At 47.0% G+C, this 15,483-nt stretch overlaps 1 protein-coding gene across 1 annotated transcript in view; it reads right to left on the bottom strand.

The window, feature by feature from the left end:
* SNX8 (sorting nexin 8) overlaps window positions 1-14,407 on the bottom strand; it is a 32,171-nt gene extending 17,764 nt beyond the window's left edge. Inside the window, 5 exon segments of the mRNA XM_073361995.2 lie at window positions 236-426; window positions 14,031-14,149; window positions 14,151-14,191; window positions 14,194-14,374; window positions 14,376-14,407. Of these exon segments, the coding sequence (XP_073218096.1) occupies window positions 236-426; window positions 14,031-14,149; window positions 14,151-14,191; window positions 14,194-14,374; window positions 14,376-14,407 (564 nt within the window).
* Between the last annotated feature and the right edge of the window lie 1,076 nt (window positions 14,408-15,483).

Genomic DNA, 15,483 nt, shown 5'->3' with positions numbered 1-15,483 from the left:
AGTCCCTGCTTTGGAGAGGCCCAGTATCGGAAAAGCAGAGGTTAGGATTGAGCTGCAGTGGCACAACTGTAAAAGATACCTCCATGAATGCCTGACTCAAACCAGCATCACCAATACATTGAACAGATTAAAAAAAAAAAAATGATCTGGCTTTTGAATCTAGGTTAAACCATTGCATGGAAACTCCTGAGGAAACACACATTCTCCCACAGACACCGGTGTTCTCCCGCGTTACCTTGCTGGAAACTTCATACTCCACATGTTTCAGAAAGAGGCCCTTCTTCTCAGGTATAAGCTCCACCTGCACCGTGTCCTTGCTCAACAGCTCCTGTAGGGTGTGGGAGAGCAGCAGTGGGTTTCTCTGGGGCGTCTGCATTAGCAGCTGTTCCGGATCCTTTGGCTCAATTACTGGAGGCTTTGCCAAGTCTAAAAGAAAGAAGAGAAAATTGCCATTTTTGAAAGAAAAACTGAGTGAAAGAAGAAGCCTGTTCCTCTGCTACGTCCTCTCACAGCACCTCAACACAAGTCAGAAGAGCAACCAAGCCACTCCTTCCACAAGAGGCTCTGCCCATTTAACTACCTCCCCTACTCTTAGCATACTCAGTACCTCCCTCTGCACAACGCCCTGAGCATCACCTATTATACCTAGTCATGAAGCCAGCTCCGCGTTTCTGTTACAGGCCAGATTTGTTCTGTGAATCAGCTAGGAGGCCTGCATTTCCTGTCTGTGCAGCTCCCACCACAACAGAATCTGCCAAGCTAAGTGAATACCTAGCTCAGCACTCTTGGATCCTGTCTAGAACAAATTGTGAAAGGAAAGAAACTGTTATTTTACACTGCGGAGTAGGAATTAAAATATTACTTTCATATGTCACTAGAAAGAAAGGAGGCACTTCACTTGACAGAACGTAATTATTCTCTATGATAGTATAGTGGGGTATGTGGAAATTAATTAGTCCCATTAATAGCTTTAGCACCTCCATGCACTGAAGCTCCAGACAAGAGGCTTCTTGAATAGGGCAGCCAACTGGGCAAATTTTTACTCAGAGCAAGCTCTGGATAAGATTCCAACTTCCCGCACCAAGGGTCATGCGTCCTAGGTGGTGCAGCTTCTTACAGTGAAATCAAGCACCCAGCTGTGCAGCTTAGACAGACAGGTTCCCCAATAATTCTAAGTAATACATTATCAGTGAACTAAGAGTGGCTCTGAAATACAGACCGCCTCCCTTGGGAACAACCTAATACAGAAAGGGGATATTAATCTGGGGTACTCCCTTACTAAACAACATATTGCAGCTCAGCTAAACAGCTTGACTTTACTGCATAATTACACATACTGTGCAACAGGTAAATTCATATAAATGCTTCCCGGGTCACAGGAAATAGAGATTCCTTTCCTGTTTCCAATCCCACTGTAAAGGGAAGCTATAACCATGCTATCCTTCCAAGCAGGCAGGACCTGGACCACCTGGCTGAACTGGCTAAACGTTTGTGAGCAGAAAAGATCTGGCTGCTTTAGGATCAATAGACGTTAACATCCTCCAGTGACTTAACAGAGGGGCTTTGAACAATAGCTCAACAGAAGGTAACTGTATAACACCAGGGTATGGAAAAGGAAATTAATTCACAGAAGGCAGAATCAAAGGCTCCTTATCTTAATTTGAAAGCCCTGTCTTTATGATAAGGTTTTACATTCTGTTTGCTGTAAGCCCAGATAAAGCAGAAAACTAGTCCATCTGCAATTCCACCAACACACTGCTTCAAGACATAGAGATCAGGCAGTTTGTTCAGTTTTCCTCAGATATTGGACTTTTTTAAGTAAAGCAAATCAAATCCAGGACAAGTGACCATACCCCACAAGTCTAGTTAGTCTTCAGATTCCTGCTAATGTGACTCAAAGAAGCGAGCCTTGAAACCTCAGCATTGCTCAGGATAACAAATCACCTGGCAACTGCCTATATAATAGCGTCTAGAAGATTTACGTGCCAGAACTTGGAAGAAATCAGTGCAATCTGATTGAATGTTAATAGTGTTTACTCATGGATGACATTGCAACATATCTGTTCTTCCAGCCAAGAGACAGATGCTACAAAGGCTTCTACTGGACTAGGAAAGGGGGAAGGAGAGGTAGAAGACAGTGAGGTCAGGACAAAGGTATTGAGGTAAAAGGCAGGTTCTCTAATGCAGTAGAAGAATCCTCCCCCATTTCATCTTTGATAGGGCAGCACTTTGATAAGTAAATCTTTTATCAAAGGCAGTACCACTTCAGCTTGGTAATGATATTAAATGCCTTCAGTCAACAGTACCCAACAGACACAAATCATCCCATACTGTTAAAATCAACCCACAGAATTAATTCACAGTCCTACAACCAGAAAAGCACCTGAAAGAGATGATTTCTCCTTTCCTAATCCAACACCAAGAGGGATTTTAAATTACTTGGTTGACTCCTTAGGAGGTGTACAATTTGGGGCCACAGCTTCTTTCACAGAGATGCTGTCTCATCAAGGAGACTAATCACTAGTTAGATCAGCTTCAGAAGCTCTTCCCCACCTTGTAACCCTCTATTTCCTCTCCTTCCACACCCCACAGGCCCTCTGAGCCATCCAAGCTTTTCTCCTAACCGCTCTTCAGCGCCTTCACCCACTTCTGACTTCAGGCCTTCTTCCATGCTGCCTCAGACATCTGGAGCAGCCTTCTGAAGCACACCAAACTCACCACCAGGCTTCTGACTATCCACCTATTCCCATGAAGCATTCTAGCAATTGTGACCATACTGGGATAGTTGAGTTTGCTGTCTTGATTTGTACCCTCTCAAGCATTTAGCTTGGAAACTCCTCGGGACAGGGACTGGTTTTCTATTTGGCACAGTTCTCCCAATGCAGTGTACACAGACAGCACGATCTACATGATAAATACCCCAGTGCTTGTTCCAAATTACAGATTAAAGAAGCTTGGCGCAAGGGCATGCTTTCAAGTAACTGTCTCCAGATGCAGAATATACCCCAGGACAAGGGCTGAAATGTTAAGTGAATTCTCCATCTCTTGATGGAGACTGGATGCCTTTCTGGAAGATATCCTTTAGCCAAACACAAGCGAATACATGGATAACTGGGTGAAATTTAGTGGCCTGTGATACACAGGGAGATGAGACTAGATGATCTAATGGTCCTTTCTGGCCATAAAAATCTGTGAATCTATAAAAACATGCAATTAAACATCCCATTGTAGAGAGGGCTTATCTTATCCCTGCTCCATACCTAAACCCAATTCGCTGAGAGTACCCTTTTCCACCTTCAGGTTATTTAATAACTTATTTCATGTGTAGACTCAAGGCTATCTGAGCACCTCACACAGAACTCCATGCTCCTCTGTGCTGTCATGTGAGTAACTCACTTCAGAGGAAGAATGACAGGAAAACAATCTTCTAAACAGAGACTAGTTAAAATGTGACCAACCCATTTCCTGAGAGGACAGGGTCAACCAACACTAATGCAGAACCCCCTCCTCCATATGCCAATATTCACTCCCCATCATCCAGCTTGCTGACATATAAAATAAAGTAAAAATTCCACAATAAGACACTTGCTCTCCTCCAAACCAGAGGTTCAGCAAGAAATGGCAATCCTTAGAAACAGACAGGAGGGGAAAGATGGGCATTCAAAATTTGAGAAAAAGAACCTGCAGGAGGAATCCTGAATCCTCCAACATTTAGCTGTAACCCTCAGAACACTGGCATAAATCCACCCAAATTAATGTTCAGAGCAACCCTATGAAAAGTATTCAGCCTCCAAAGGGTTAATAATGTGAATGGCCCTTAAGATTCCTCATGGGGTTTAGAGCTTACACTGCACAATAGGGGGAAAAAATGCAGAATGAAACCCCACCTTGAGGATCTCTGCAAGACATGTGTTGCCCATCATAATTTTAGGCAATTTTAGGCATTTTACTCCTAAACCTTGCATTACTCTTCCTGTCTTCATCTATTATCAAGCACCCCCTTATTCTCCTAGTCCCCTGCCTAACACCCACTTCTTCAATAAATCCTTTCTCCTCATCAATAATCCCAGACCCAATCTCTCCTGAAATGTTTTGTAGCTTATTTAAATTGCAAGATTGTCTATGCATCCATGTCTATGCATGTGTAAATTATGATACCACACACATAAATATGTATTAACTAGGGCTGTTGATTAATCACAGTTAACTCACACGATTAACTCAAAAAAATTAATAATCATTAAAAAATTGTATCGCGATTAATCGCAGTGTTAATCGGACTGTTAAACAATAGCATACCAATTGAAATGTATTAAATATTTTGGATGTTTTTCTACATTTTCGTATATATTGTATTCTGTGTTGTAATTGAAATCAGTGTATATTATTTTTTATTACAAATATTTGCCCTGTAAAAATGATAAACAAAAGAAATAGTATTTTTCAGTGCACCTCATACAAGTACTGCACTGCGATCTCTGTCGTGAAAGTGCAAATTACAAATGTAGAATTTTTTGTTACATAACTGCACTCAAAAACAAAACAATGTAAAACTTCAGAGCCTACAATTCCAGTCAGTCCTACTTCTTGTTCAGCCAATCGCTAAGACAAACAAGTTTGTTTACATTTATAGGAAATAATGCTGCCCTCTTATTTACAATGTCACCAGAAAGTGAGAACAGGCATTTGCATGGCACTTTTGTAGCCAGCACTGCAAGGTATTTATGTGCCAGATATGCTAAACATTCATATGCCCCTTCATGCTTCGGCCACCATTCCAGAAGACATGCTTCCATGCTGAGGACGCTTGTTAAAAAAAAATGTGTTAATTAAATTTGTGACTGAACTCCTTGGGGGAGAATTTTATGTCCCTCGCTCTGTTTTACCCACATTCTGCCATATATTTCATGTTATAGCAGTCTCGGATGATGACCCAGCACATGTTGTTCATTTTAAGAACACTTTCACTGCAGATTTCACAAAATGCAAAGAAGGTACCAACGTGAGATCTCTAAAGATAGCTACAGCACTGGACCCAAGGTTTAAGAATCTGAAGTGCCTTCCAAAAATCAGACAGGGGCGAGGTGTGGAGTGTGCTTTCAGAAGTCTTAAAAGAGCAACATTCCGATGAGGAAACTATAGAACCCGAACCACCAAAGAAGAAAATCAGCCTTCTGCTGGTGGCAGCTGACTGAGATAATGAAAATGAACATGCGTCGGTCCGCTCTGCTTTGGATTGTTATCAAGCAGAACCCGTCATCAGCATGGACACATGTCCCCTGGAATGGTAGTTGAAGCATGAAGGGATATATGAACCTTTAGCGCATCTGGCACGTACATATCTTGTGACGCCGACTACAACAATGCCATGAGAACACCTGTTCTTACTTTCAGGTGACACTGTAAACAAGAAGCGGGCAGCATTATCTCCTGCAAATGTAAACAAACTTTTTGTCTGAGCAATTGACTGAACAAGAAGTAGGACTGAGTGGACTTGCAGGCTCTAAAATTTTACATTGTTTTATTTTTTAATGCAGTTATTTTTGTACATAATTCTACATTTGTAAGTTCAACTTTCATGATAAAGAGATTGCACTACAGTACTTGTATTAGGTGAACTGAAAAATACTTTTTCTTTTGTTTTATTACAAATAATTGTAATAAAAAATATAAAGTGAGTATTGTACACTTTGTATTCTGTGTTGTAACTGAAATCAATATATTTGAAAATGTAGAAAACATCCAAAAATATTTAAATAAATGGTATTCTATTATTGTTTAACAGTGCGATTAATCGCTTGACAGCCCTAGTATTAACAATAAATTGTTCAAAAACATCAGCATGTGTAATACAACCTGGGTGACCAAGCAGGTTAAACTTGCACTTGTACTGGTTGTGTTCTCAGACCAGCAGTCAGAGAACACAAAAGGATAACTTCAGAACAGCTGCCAGTATTTTGGGAAAAACACTACCATGGAATTAATATTAACCCTACAGAACAACACACTCTAAAACTGCTCAACATTTTTCACTCTGTCAAAGAAACCAGTTTAAGAACAGACCCAAGATTCTTGGCCAGGACTAGTGGATAATGGTGTGAATTCTTTGGTATGAGTAGCTGCATTCAGCCAACTGATAGAAGAAGTTAAATGCACCCCCTTGGAAATAATAAAATATTTAACCCTTCTTGTTATGTATGCCCTGTGTAGAGCTGTACAGCTACACCTGTGAAAACATTCCCTTTGATTTCAGCAGACCACCACATAGTAATGTTTACATATAGCACAGTATATATGCCAGAGACATCAGGTATGAAGTGCTCCATGAAAGCATAAGGGAGTGTTAGTAACAAACAGAAGGAATTTAGCTACCTTCTGCAATCCATCCCTTTACATAGAGAATAACTCAAAGGAAGCTGCTCTTTTTGCACTCTTATGTCAGCATACACAAATTTGGGTAAAAATAGTCACGGATACCATCCATCCCTTGGCAGTTCATTGATAAATTCCCTGTGTGCATACACCTAGTCCAAGACGACAGGAAGACTCCCAATTTGCACTCTCTATAATTGGTCATCTATAGGATCACAAGACCTGCAAGTCTTTATTGTGCAAATTCCACCTGCAAGTACAGGTCGCTTTGCTACACTATATCAATTTTGTATGCATGCGTGCACACACATTTACTTTAAAAAGAGGAAGGTTTGTCTAGTGCAGGGATTGGCAACCTTTGGCAAGTGGCCCATCAGGGAAATCTGCTGGTGGTCCGGGACGGTTTGTTTACTTGCAGCGTCTGCAGGTTCGGCCCATCACAGCTTCCACTGGCCGCAGTTTGTCGTTCCAGGCCAATGGGGGCTGCGGGAAGCAGCATGGGCCAAGGGATGTGCTGGCCGTCGCCTCCCACAGCCTCCATTGGCCTGGAACGGTGACCACGGCCAGTGGGAGCTGCAATCGGCCAAACCTGCAGACGCTGCAGGTAAACAAACCATCCCGGGCCACCAGCGGATTTCCCTGATGGGCCACTTGCCAAAGGTTGCCAATCCCTGATCTAGTGGTTAAAGCACAGGACATAGAATCAAGGGGTAGGAGTTTTATTCCTGGGCAAATTCTGTCAAGTCAAACTCTCCAAACTTTGTTATCCCCATTTTACAGACGGGGAAAACTAACAACTCCCTACCTCACTAGGGTGTTTTGAGATTAAGTTAATTCATGGTTTTAAAGTGCTCAGGCATCCTCAAATGTAAGGTGCCTTAGAAGTATTTATTATGTTAGCAACAGCAGATTTCCTACAAGAAGACAAAAAATGTTCTGGAAGCAACAAAGCTAACCCCTCAGGAAGGGAAGCTGAAATTTCCTCATCATTATCACAGGTCAAAGCCTCAGGGAGAAGAGGTGGCTTCACATCTCAAAAGAGGAAAGCCAGAGCTGTACATTTATGCATGGGGAGACCTCAGATTTCCCCTTGGCAAAAACAGATGTTTCACTCACACTTCTGAGCCAGGAGCATTGAAACAATAATATAAGTATCATTCATCAGCATGTCCCTTCCCCTTCCACAAAAACCTCAGGAGTTACAGATTAAACCTATCATCTATTTACTGGTTTCAGAGTAACAGCCGTGTTAGTCTGTATTCGCAAAAAGAAAAAGGAAAAGGAAAAGAAGTGCCACAAGTACTTGCATCTATTTACTATATCAGTTAACCCCTCTGTCTCCCCTCACCTCTTAATTCCCCCTTTCCTGTCCATACCAACCTTCCTTGAACATCTGGCTTGTCCCCCAACTGAAAATTCAATTTGTTTTCCCTCCCTCATCTTATGTTGAAAGGTCTTGCATAGTTTGAAATGTCAAAGAGAAAACACGTTTCAGAGTAGCAGCCGTGTTAGTCTGTATTCGCAAAAAGAAAAGGAGTACTTGTGGCACCTTAGAGACTAACCAATTTATTTGAGCATAAGCTTTTGTGCATCCGATGAAGCGAGCTGTAGCTCACGAAAGCTTATGCTCAAATAAATTGGTTAGTCTCTAAGGTGCCACAAGTACTTTCTTTTTTCTTAGAGAGAAAACAGTAACTCTAAAAGTGTGTTGCAAGGAAGCCCTTCCTTCCCCCATCAACGGGCCTAGCATGCTTTTGATATTCAAGTGTTTGGAGTTTTTCTTGTTTTTACATCTCCTGTAAATTCATCTGATCTACCAGGACGAGACCCAGGAGAATCCAGTCCACTTTGTCCAGTAGAATTTTCTATTTACTATGCAGGTCTGTGTTCAACATGAAAGAGAAGGCATTCTTCTGACCAGGTTCAAAGTAAGCTATCCATTACGTTTCCCTTCAGCTGTAACTTCTGTTTGCTGAGGGCTTGTGAATTATACTGTCTTTGCTCCCCCCTTCTCTCCAACATACAGCTGCCTGCAACCTCCATCCCATGCCGACCTGCCACACACACCCAAAAAGGACACCTATTCAATTCCATAATAGATCATTACAAAGCATTTATGATGTGGGGACTAGCAAGATCTTGCTCTTCACTTTTCATTTCTCTCCAGCCCAAACATTCCTGGTGAAGATCTTTTAGTCTCAAGCCTGTGTCTTGGAGCTTCAGCACTTGCACGGGCTGCTCCAGCCTTCACTTCTGATTCTGTGGATCAGGCAGGGAGTTAATGGCACCACTCTAAACATTTGGGTACTGTGTTACCTGAAGACTGTTTAATAAAATAATGACACTTCGCATTTCTACAGCGCCTTTCAGTCACAGACTTCAAAATGCTTCACAAAGAAGGATAAGTATCATTCTCCCCATTTTACAGAAGGGAAACCTGCAGCTAAATTAAATCATTTGTCCAATGTCACACAGTGATTGTGAGAGAACAAGGAATTGATCCCAAGCCTCCTGAGCCCCAGCCTTGTGCCCTGTCCACTCAACTTTGCTGCTTGTTCTCCAAGTGATTACGTGATTTTCCAAGTCTCGGTAATACAAGGAGTCCTTATACTGTACACAGAGCACATTCCATCCACAAGCAAGGCAGAAGATCATAGTCCCAATGTGCAGCTACAATAATAAAAATAATAATAATTAACTGAGATACAGCTACAAATTGGAGAAATAACAGGATTATAGGAAAGACTCCATTGAGGAATATTTCCATGGACTACAGAGAAAGCAAAGTCATGGCCAGTGCAGACTTGAGTCCTCAATTCAATATCAATAAACTGTTGCTCTTAAGGTATGGATGTGACAGAAGATAAAAAGCAAGCAAACAGTAACTGAAACAAAGCTTAGCCCTCTGAACTCAAAAGATAACCTGAGCTTAATGACTAGGCATGTAACTGCTGCCCAAAACACTTTCCTCTGTGAAGATGGTTTTCAGGAAGTCACCAGCCACCGCAGCCTTGCTAGAATCTCCCAGCAAGAAGAAACTGCATTAGGTACATTCCACGAGTAGTTCTAAAGTTAGAAACTGTCAAGCTTCTGCAGTCCCCACCGCCCCATTTACTCAGGCCTGGAGAACCCCATCCAAAGGGAACAACTATCCTGCTCTACTATCATTTCTTTCCTCCCTTGCACATGAAGCGGCTATCTAAGAAGAAAACTAGGGACAAAGTATTTTAACTATAGATTTATCATGCAGTAAAATAAGTGCATTGGCAAAAGACCAGTTTGGAGACAACACCAATTAAACCAATCTCTCACCCCGCTTCCAAATATTATTGAAGAGTAGAATTCCCAGCCAGTGCGTTTACAAACCTTATTTTCAAAACTGAAAGCTTCAGGGGGAGGAAGTGGGGAAATTCCACTTGCCTGCAACCGGTACAATTCTCTCCTCTCTGGTGCACAAGGTCTGCACACACAGTTAAAGATTTACCACTAGAGAAAAATAAACATCTGGATTTAGCAGTGCACTTGGCTTTCAGGACTAGCCATAAAAATCATCGGTTCCAAACAAGCTGCAATACAGGCATAAACAACCAAAAAATTAATTTACCAGTGCCAGCTATTTTCTGAGAGAGTGACTTGCACCAATAATAAAAAAGTTACTTTTTAACCTTCTATAACCAGATTCTGTTTAAAAGTACCTTTCATTCTAGGGACAAGGAAAGGCAAATAGATTGTCCACCTGTCCCTCTACAGAAAATCCATCAACAGCCTGTCTGAAGCCTCACTACTGTAGAGAAGAGAAGTCTTTGGCCTTCCTAGAGCATACACAGCCAAACTGTGGTGGTTCACAGAAGAGGAGCTCAACCATCTCAAACTAAACAGGGACCATCAAACCCACACCACGATGCTAGAGATAAAAGTAATGGTTCAAGTTCCTCCAGTCTACCCTGCCTTCCACAGCCAAGGCTTCCTTCACTAAAACCCAATTCACTCCCACAGTTTACAATATTTGTCAGAGGAAGACAAATGAAGATGAGCAGGTCAGTCAGTTACAGAAGTACTAGACAGAAACAGCCTATGCCAAAACACCATCACTGTTTCATCATTATAAGCCTCCTAAAACAGCCAGATCAGAACTTTCCACAACAGACACGCCTAACCAAGCTTGTTCTCTGGCACTATAAAACACCATCTCACAAAGACACTTGTTCTAATCTCTTACATTGGTCCTTGGCAGCAACAGCCCAGATTTATTTTACAAACATGACCATGGGGGGGGAGAAATGCAGTAACCCCATATCTGTAGGGTTAACAAAAGGACGCACATACCTGATGCTGGAAGCAATCCTACCAAACTTCTTATTTCTTTCATGCATAAAACCTACTTACTTTTTGTTAACTCTACCTTTGTGTGTTTTCAAGTGGACACAAAACACTACCCACAGAACAATAATTAGTGATCAGCTGTCTGAACCTGCTCTAATTAACTGTATCCCTCTCTCCTCCCTCAAAGAGAAAACTGGCAGAGAAGTGTCCTTCTGCAATTGATATCTGATTAATATCCAATAGATCAGCTTTCAGGGGGCTGTACTCTGCCTTTCAGAGAGATGGAGATGATCATACAACTGTCCCTCCCATCTTTAATTACCAGGAGTCTAGTGAATTAAAAAACATATATTAAAAACAAGTAAATAAGACACATCAGAAGCTCCCTCCCGTTCTCATTGCATAACTAACATTAGCAGAATGTGCTGCAAGTTTCACACAACGTCATGATCTTAAGAGCAGCTCCCAATGCTGAAGTTTTAAGAAAATGCAGCTGAATGTCTTTTTCAAGTTAGGATTTATTTTTGGCTTGCCTCAATTGGGAAAGGAGAAGTGGTCCACATCCTGGAGAGTCTGCCCAGACTATCTATGACGACAGTACCTAGCAGACTGCATCATAAATTTCACCAAGTGTTTAAAGTGTCACTGAATCCACTTACATAGCCACAGTAAAACAAAACACACTAAAAAAAATTCATTTTAGCAGCTATGAAAGTGTCCAGCTATATAACTCCCAGTGAGAGTGTTTTACAGTTTGCTAGACTATTCGGTTTTTAGATTAAATTATGGAGAAGGGAACCATTAAAAATGTATCCACATCTTTAACAAATGCAAACAGTGCCCTGAATGTACTGTGGTCTTGTTCACGATTCATTCAGTATAAAAACCACTCGACTTTGCAATCCATTAGCCCTCTCTACCCTCCAGTGGTAACAGCTTCCCTTACAGGCAGGCCCCAACCTCAGCCACGATACATGAGTTCACTACCAGCTCTCTCCCTACACAAGGAGGCAAGCTAAGCACAAGATGAGAATGGACCCAACTCATGCCTGAGGTCAAAACCTTGGAAAGACTAGTCCAGTAAGCCAGGTCCTAACAGACCCCATGATCCACAGAGTCACTGGGCAAGTCAGTTTGCCTCTTTGTGGCTTGGTCATCGCCAAGATATGGGGAGGGCACATCAATACATCTCGTCCCTGGGAAATGGGACTGGCCAAGGCATCTCTGCAGACCAACACTGTGAGCGTGAAGTCTTCTTTGGAAATGGGTGGAGTGGGGCAGCCCTGGTACATGCCATCACATGGCCCCAGCCCAGCTGTCCAGAGAGGGGAGGCAGCTCTGACATGCCTCCTTCTCAGCATTTTTTCAGGGGTGAGGGCAAGGGAGAAGGCAGCCCTGACAAACACCTTCCCCTGCCTAACTTATTTGGGGAGGCCGAGAGGAGCAAGGAATCCCTGACACCCCCAGTTCAACTGAAAGAGAAAGAGACAGCCCTGAATCCTGCCACCTCCTATGTCCATCTCCCAGTTGGTGGAGAGAAGGAAGAGACAGCACCGACACCCCTGCCTCCTGCACCCAGCTCCCTTGGGTTGGGGGGGGGAGACAGACCCCGACCCCCCCCCACCCGGCTTCCTTAGGTGGGGGAGGGGAGCAGACACAGCCCTGACACCCCCTCCTCCTGCGCCCGGCCCCTGGGGGGGGAGGGGGGAAGACACAGCCCTGACACCCCCTCCTCCTGCACCCGGCCCCTGGGGGGGGAGGGGGGAAGACACAGCCCTGACACCCCCTCCTCCTGCACCCGGCCCCTGGGGGGGGAGGGGGGAAGACACAGCCCTGACACCCCCTCCTCCTGCACCCGGCCCCTGGGGGGGGAGGGGGGAAGACACAGCCCTGACACCCCCTCCTCCTGCACCCGGCCCCTGGGGGGGGAGGGGGGAAGACACAGCCCTGACACCCCCTCCTTCTGCACCCGGCCCCTGGGGGGGGGGGAGACACAGCCCTGACACCCCCTCCTCCTGCACCCGGCCCCTGGGGGGGGGAGGGGGGAAGATACCGCCTCCTCCTGCACCCGGCCCCTGGTGGGGGGGAGGGGAGAGAGACCCTGACACATACCCCCCTCCTGCGCCCAGCCCCTGGGGGGGATGTGGGAAGACACAGCCCTGACACCCCCTCCTGCGCCCGGCCCCTGGGGGGGCGGGGGGGGAGGGGAGAGAGACCCTGACACATACCCCCCCTCCTGCGCCCGGCCCCTGGGAGGGAGGGGGGAAGACACAGCCCTGACACCCCCTCCTCCTGCGCCCGGCCCCTGCGGGGGGGGGGAGGGGAGAGAGACCCTGACACATACCCCCCCTCCTGCGCCCGGCCCCTGGGAGGGAGGGGGGAAGACACAGCCCTGACACATACCCCCCCTCCTGCGCCCGGCCCCGGGGGGGGGGGGGAGACACAGCCCTGACACATACCCCCCCTCCTGCGCCCGGCCCCTAGGGGGGGAGGGGGGAAGACACAGCCCTGACACCGCCTCCTCCTGCGCCCGGCCCCGGGAGGGGGGGGGAAGAGACACAGCCCTGACACCCCCTCCTCCTGCGCCCGGCCCCTGGGGGGGGGGAAGACACAGCCCTGACACATACCCCCCCTCCTGCGCCCGGTCCCGGGAGGGGGGTGGAAGAGACACAGCCCTGACACCCCCTCCTCCTGCGCCCGGCCCCTGGGGGGGGGAGGGGGGAAGACACAGCCCTGACACATACCCCCCCTCCTGCGCCCGGCCCCGGGGGCGGGGGAAGACACAGCCCTGACACATACCCCCCCTCCTGCGCCCGGCCCCTGGGAGGGAGGGGGGAAGACACAGCCCTGACACCCCCTCCTCCTGCGCCCGGCCCCTGGGGGGGGAGGGGGGAAGACACAGCCCTGACACATACCCCCCCTCCTGCGCCCGGCCCCTGGGAGGGAGGGGGGAAGACACAGCCCTGACACCCCCTCCTCCTGCGCCCGGCCCCTGGGGGGGGAGGGGGGAAGACACAGCCCTGACACATACCCCCCCTCCTGCGCCCGGCCCCTGGGAGGGAGGGGGGAAGACACAGCCCTGACACCCCCTCCTCCTGCGCCCGGCCCCTGGGGGGGGAGGGGGGAAGACACAGCCCTGACACATACCCCCCGTCCTGCCCCCGGCCCCGTGGTTACAGGGGAGGAAGAGAGAGACCCTGACACCCCGCCCGGCTCCCTTGGGTGGTGCGGGAGACGGGCCCCGACACCCCGCCCGGCGCGCTTGCGGGGGAGGACACTGCCCCAGCTCCCGAGGCGAAGCAGCCCTCGCAGCCCCCCTACGCCCCGTTCCGTACCGGTGGCGGCTCCGCCCGAGCCTGCGGGCACCTCCCCGTCCATCTCGCCAGCGGTCATGTGAGCCCGGGATCCCCGCCGCCGCCCTCCCCTTCCTGCTCCGCGCCCGCCCCTCAGAGGGCGGAGCCGGGGGCTGGAGAGTCCGACTCGCCCGGCCTGCCCGGGGCCGGGCTGAGGGGAGGCGTCCGGGGCTCCCGGGCCTCGTAGGCTGAGACGTGAAGGGGCGCAGAGGGGGAGATGGGCCACCCGGTGGGGAGGAGACACGGGGAGGGGCGGATGGGAACCCCATGCGGGGAGGGAGCGGGGCCACATGAAGTGGAGCAGAGAGGGGAAGAAAGAGCGAGGAGGGACATGAGGGAGGCGGCAGAGTCACTTTCATGTTGTCAGGTTTCAGAGTAGCAGCCGTGTTAGTCTGTGTCCGCAAAAAGAAAAGGAGGACTTGTGGCACCTTAGAGACTAACCAATTTATTTGAGCATGAGCTTTCGTGAGCTACAGCTCACTTCATGGGATGCATATCGTGGAAACTGCAGCAGACATTATATACACACAGAGATCATGAACCAATACCTCCTCCCACCCCACTGTCCTGCTGGTAATAGCTTATCTAAAGTGATCATCAGGTGGGCCATTTCCAGCACAAATCCAGGTTTTCTCACCCTCCACCCCCCCACACAAATTCACTCTCCTGCTGGTGATAGCCCATCCAAAGTGACAACTCTTTACACAACGTGCATGATAATCAAGTTGGGCCATTTCTTGCACAAATCCAGGTTTTCTCACATTCCCCCCACCCCCATACACACACAAACTCACTCTCCTGCTGGTAATAGCTCATCCAAACTGACCACTCTCCAAGTTTAAATCCAAGTTAAACCAGAACATCTGGGGGGGGGGTAGGAAAAAACAAGAGGAAACAGGCTACCTTGCATAATGACTTAGCCACTCCCAGTCTCTATTTAAGCCTAAATTAATAGTATCCAATTTGCAAATGAATTCCAATTCAGCAGTTTCAGGACAGGCCTAATAAAGAAAATAACAGAGCACCACTAGCCGTCACCTTCAGCCCCCAACTAAAACCCCTCCAACGCATTATTAAGGATCTACAACCTATCCTAAAGGATGACCCAGCACTCTCACTGGCAAGGCCAGTCCTTGCCTACAGACAGCCCCGCAACCTGAAGCAAATACTCACCAACAACCACATACCACACAACAGAACCACTAACCCAGGAACTTATCCTTGCAACAAAGCCCGTTGCCAACTGTGCCCACATATCTATTCAGGGGACACCATCACAGGGCCTAATAACATCAGCCACACTATCAGAGGATCGTTCACCTGCACATCCACCAATGTGATATATGCCATCATGTGCCAGCAATGCCCCTCTGCCATGTACATTGGTCAAACTGGACAGTCTCTACGTAAAAGAATAAATGGACACAAATCAGAT

The sequence above is a fragment of the Lepidochelys kempii genome, chromosome 10 (genome assembly GCF_965140285.1).
Source record: "Lepidochelys kempii isolate rLepKem1 chromosome 10, rLepKem1.hap1, whole genome shotgun sequence".
NCBI lineage: Eukaryota > Metazoa > Chordata > Testudines > Cheloniidae > Lepidochelys > Lepidochelys kempii.
This window is presented reverse-complemented; position numbering and strand designations above follow the sequence as displayed.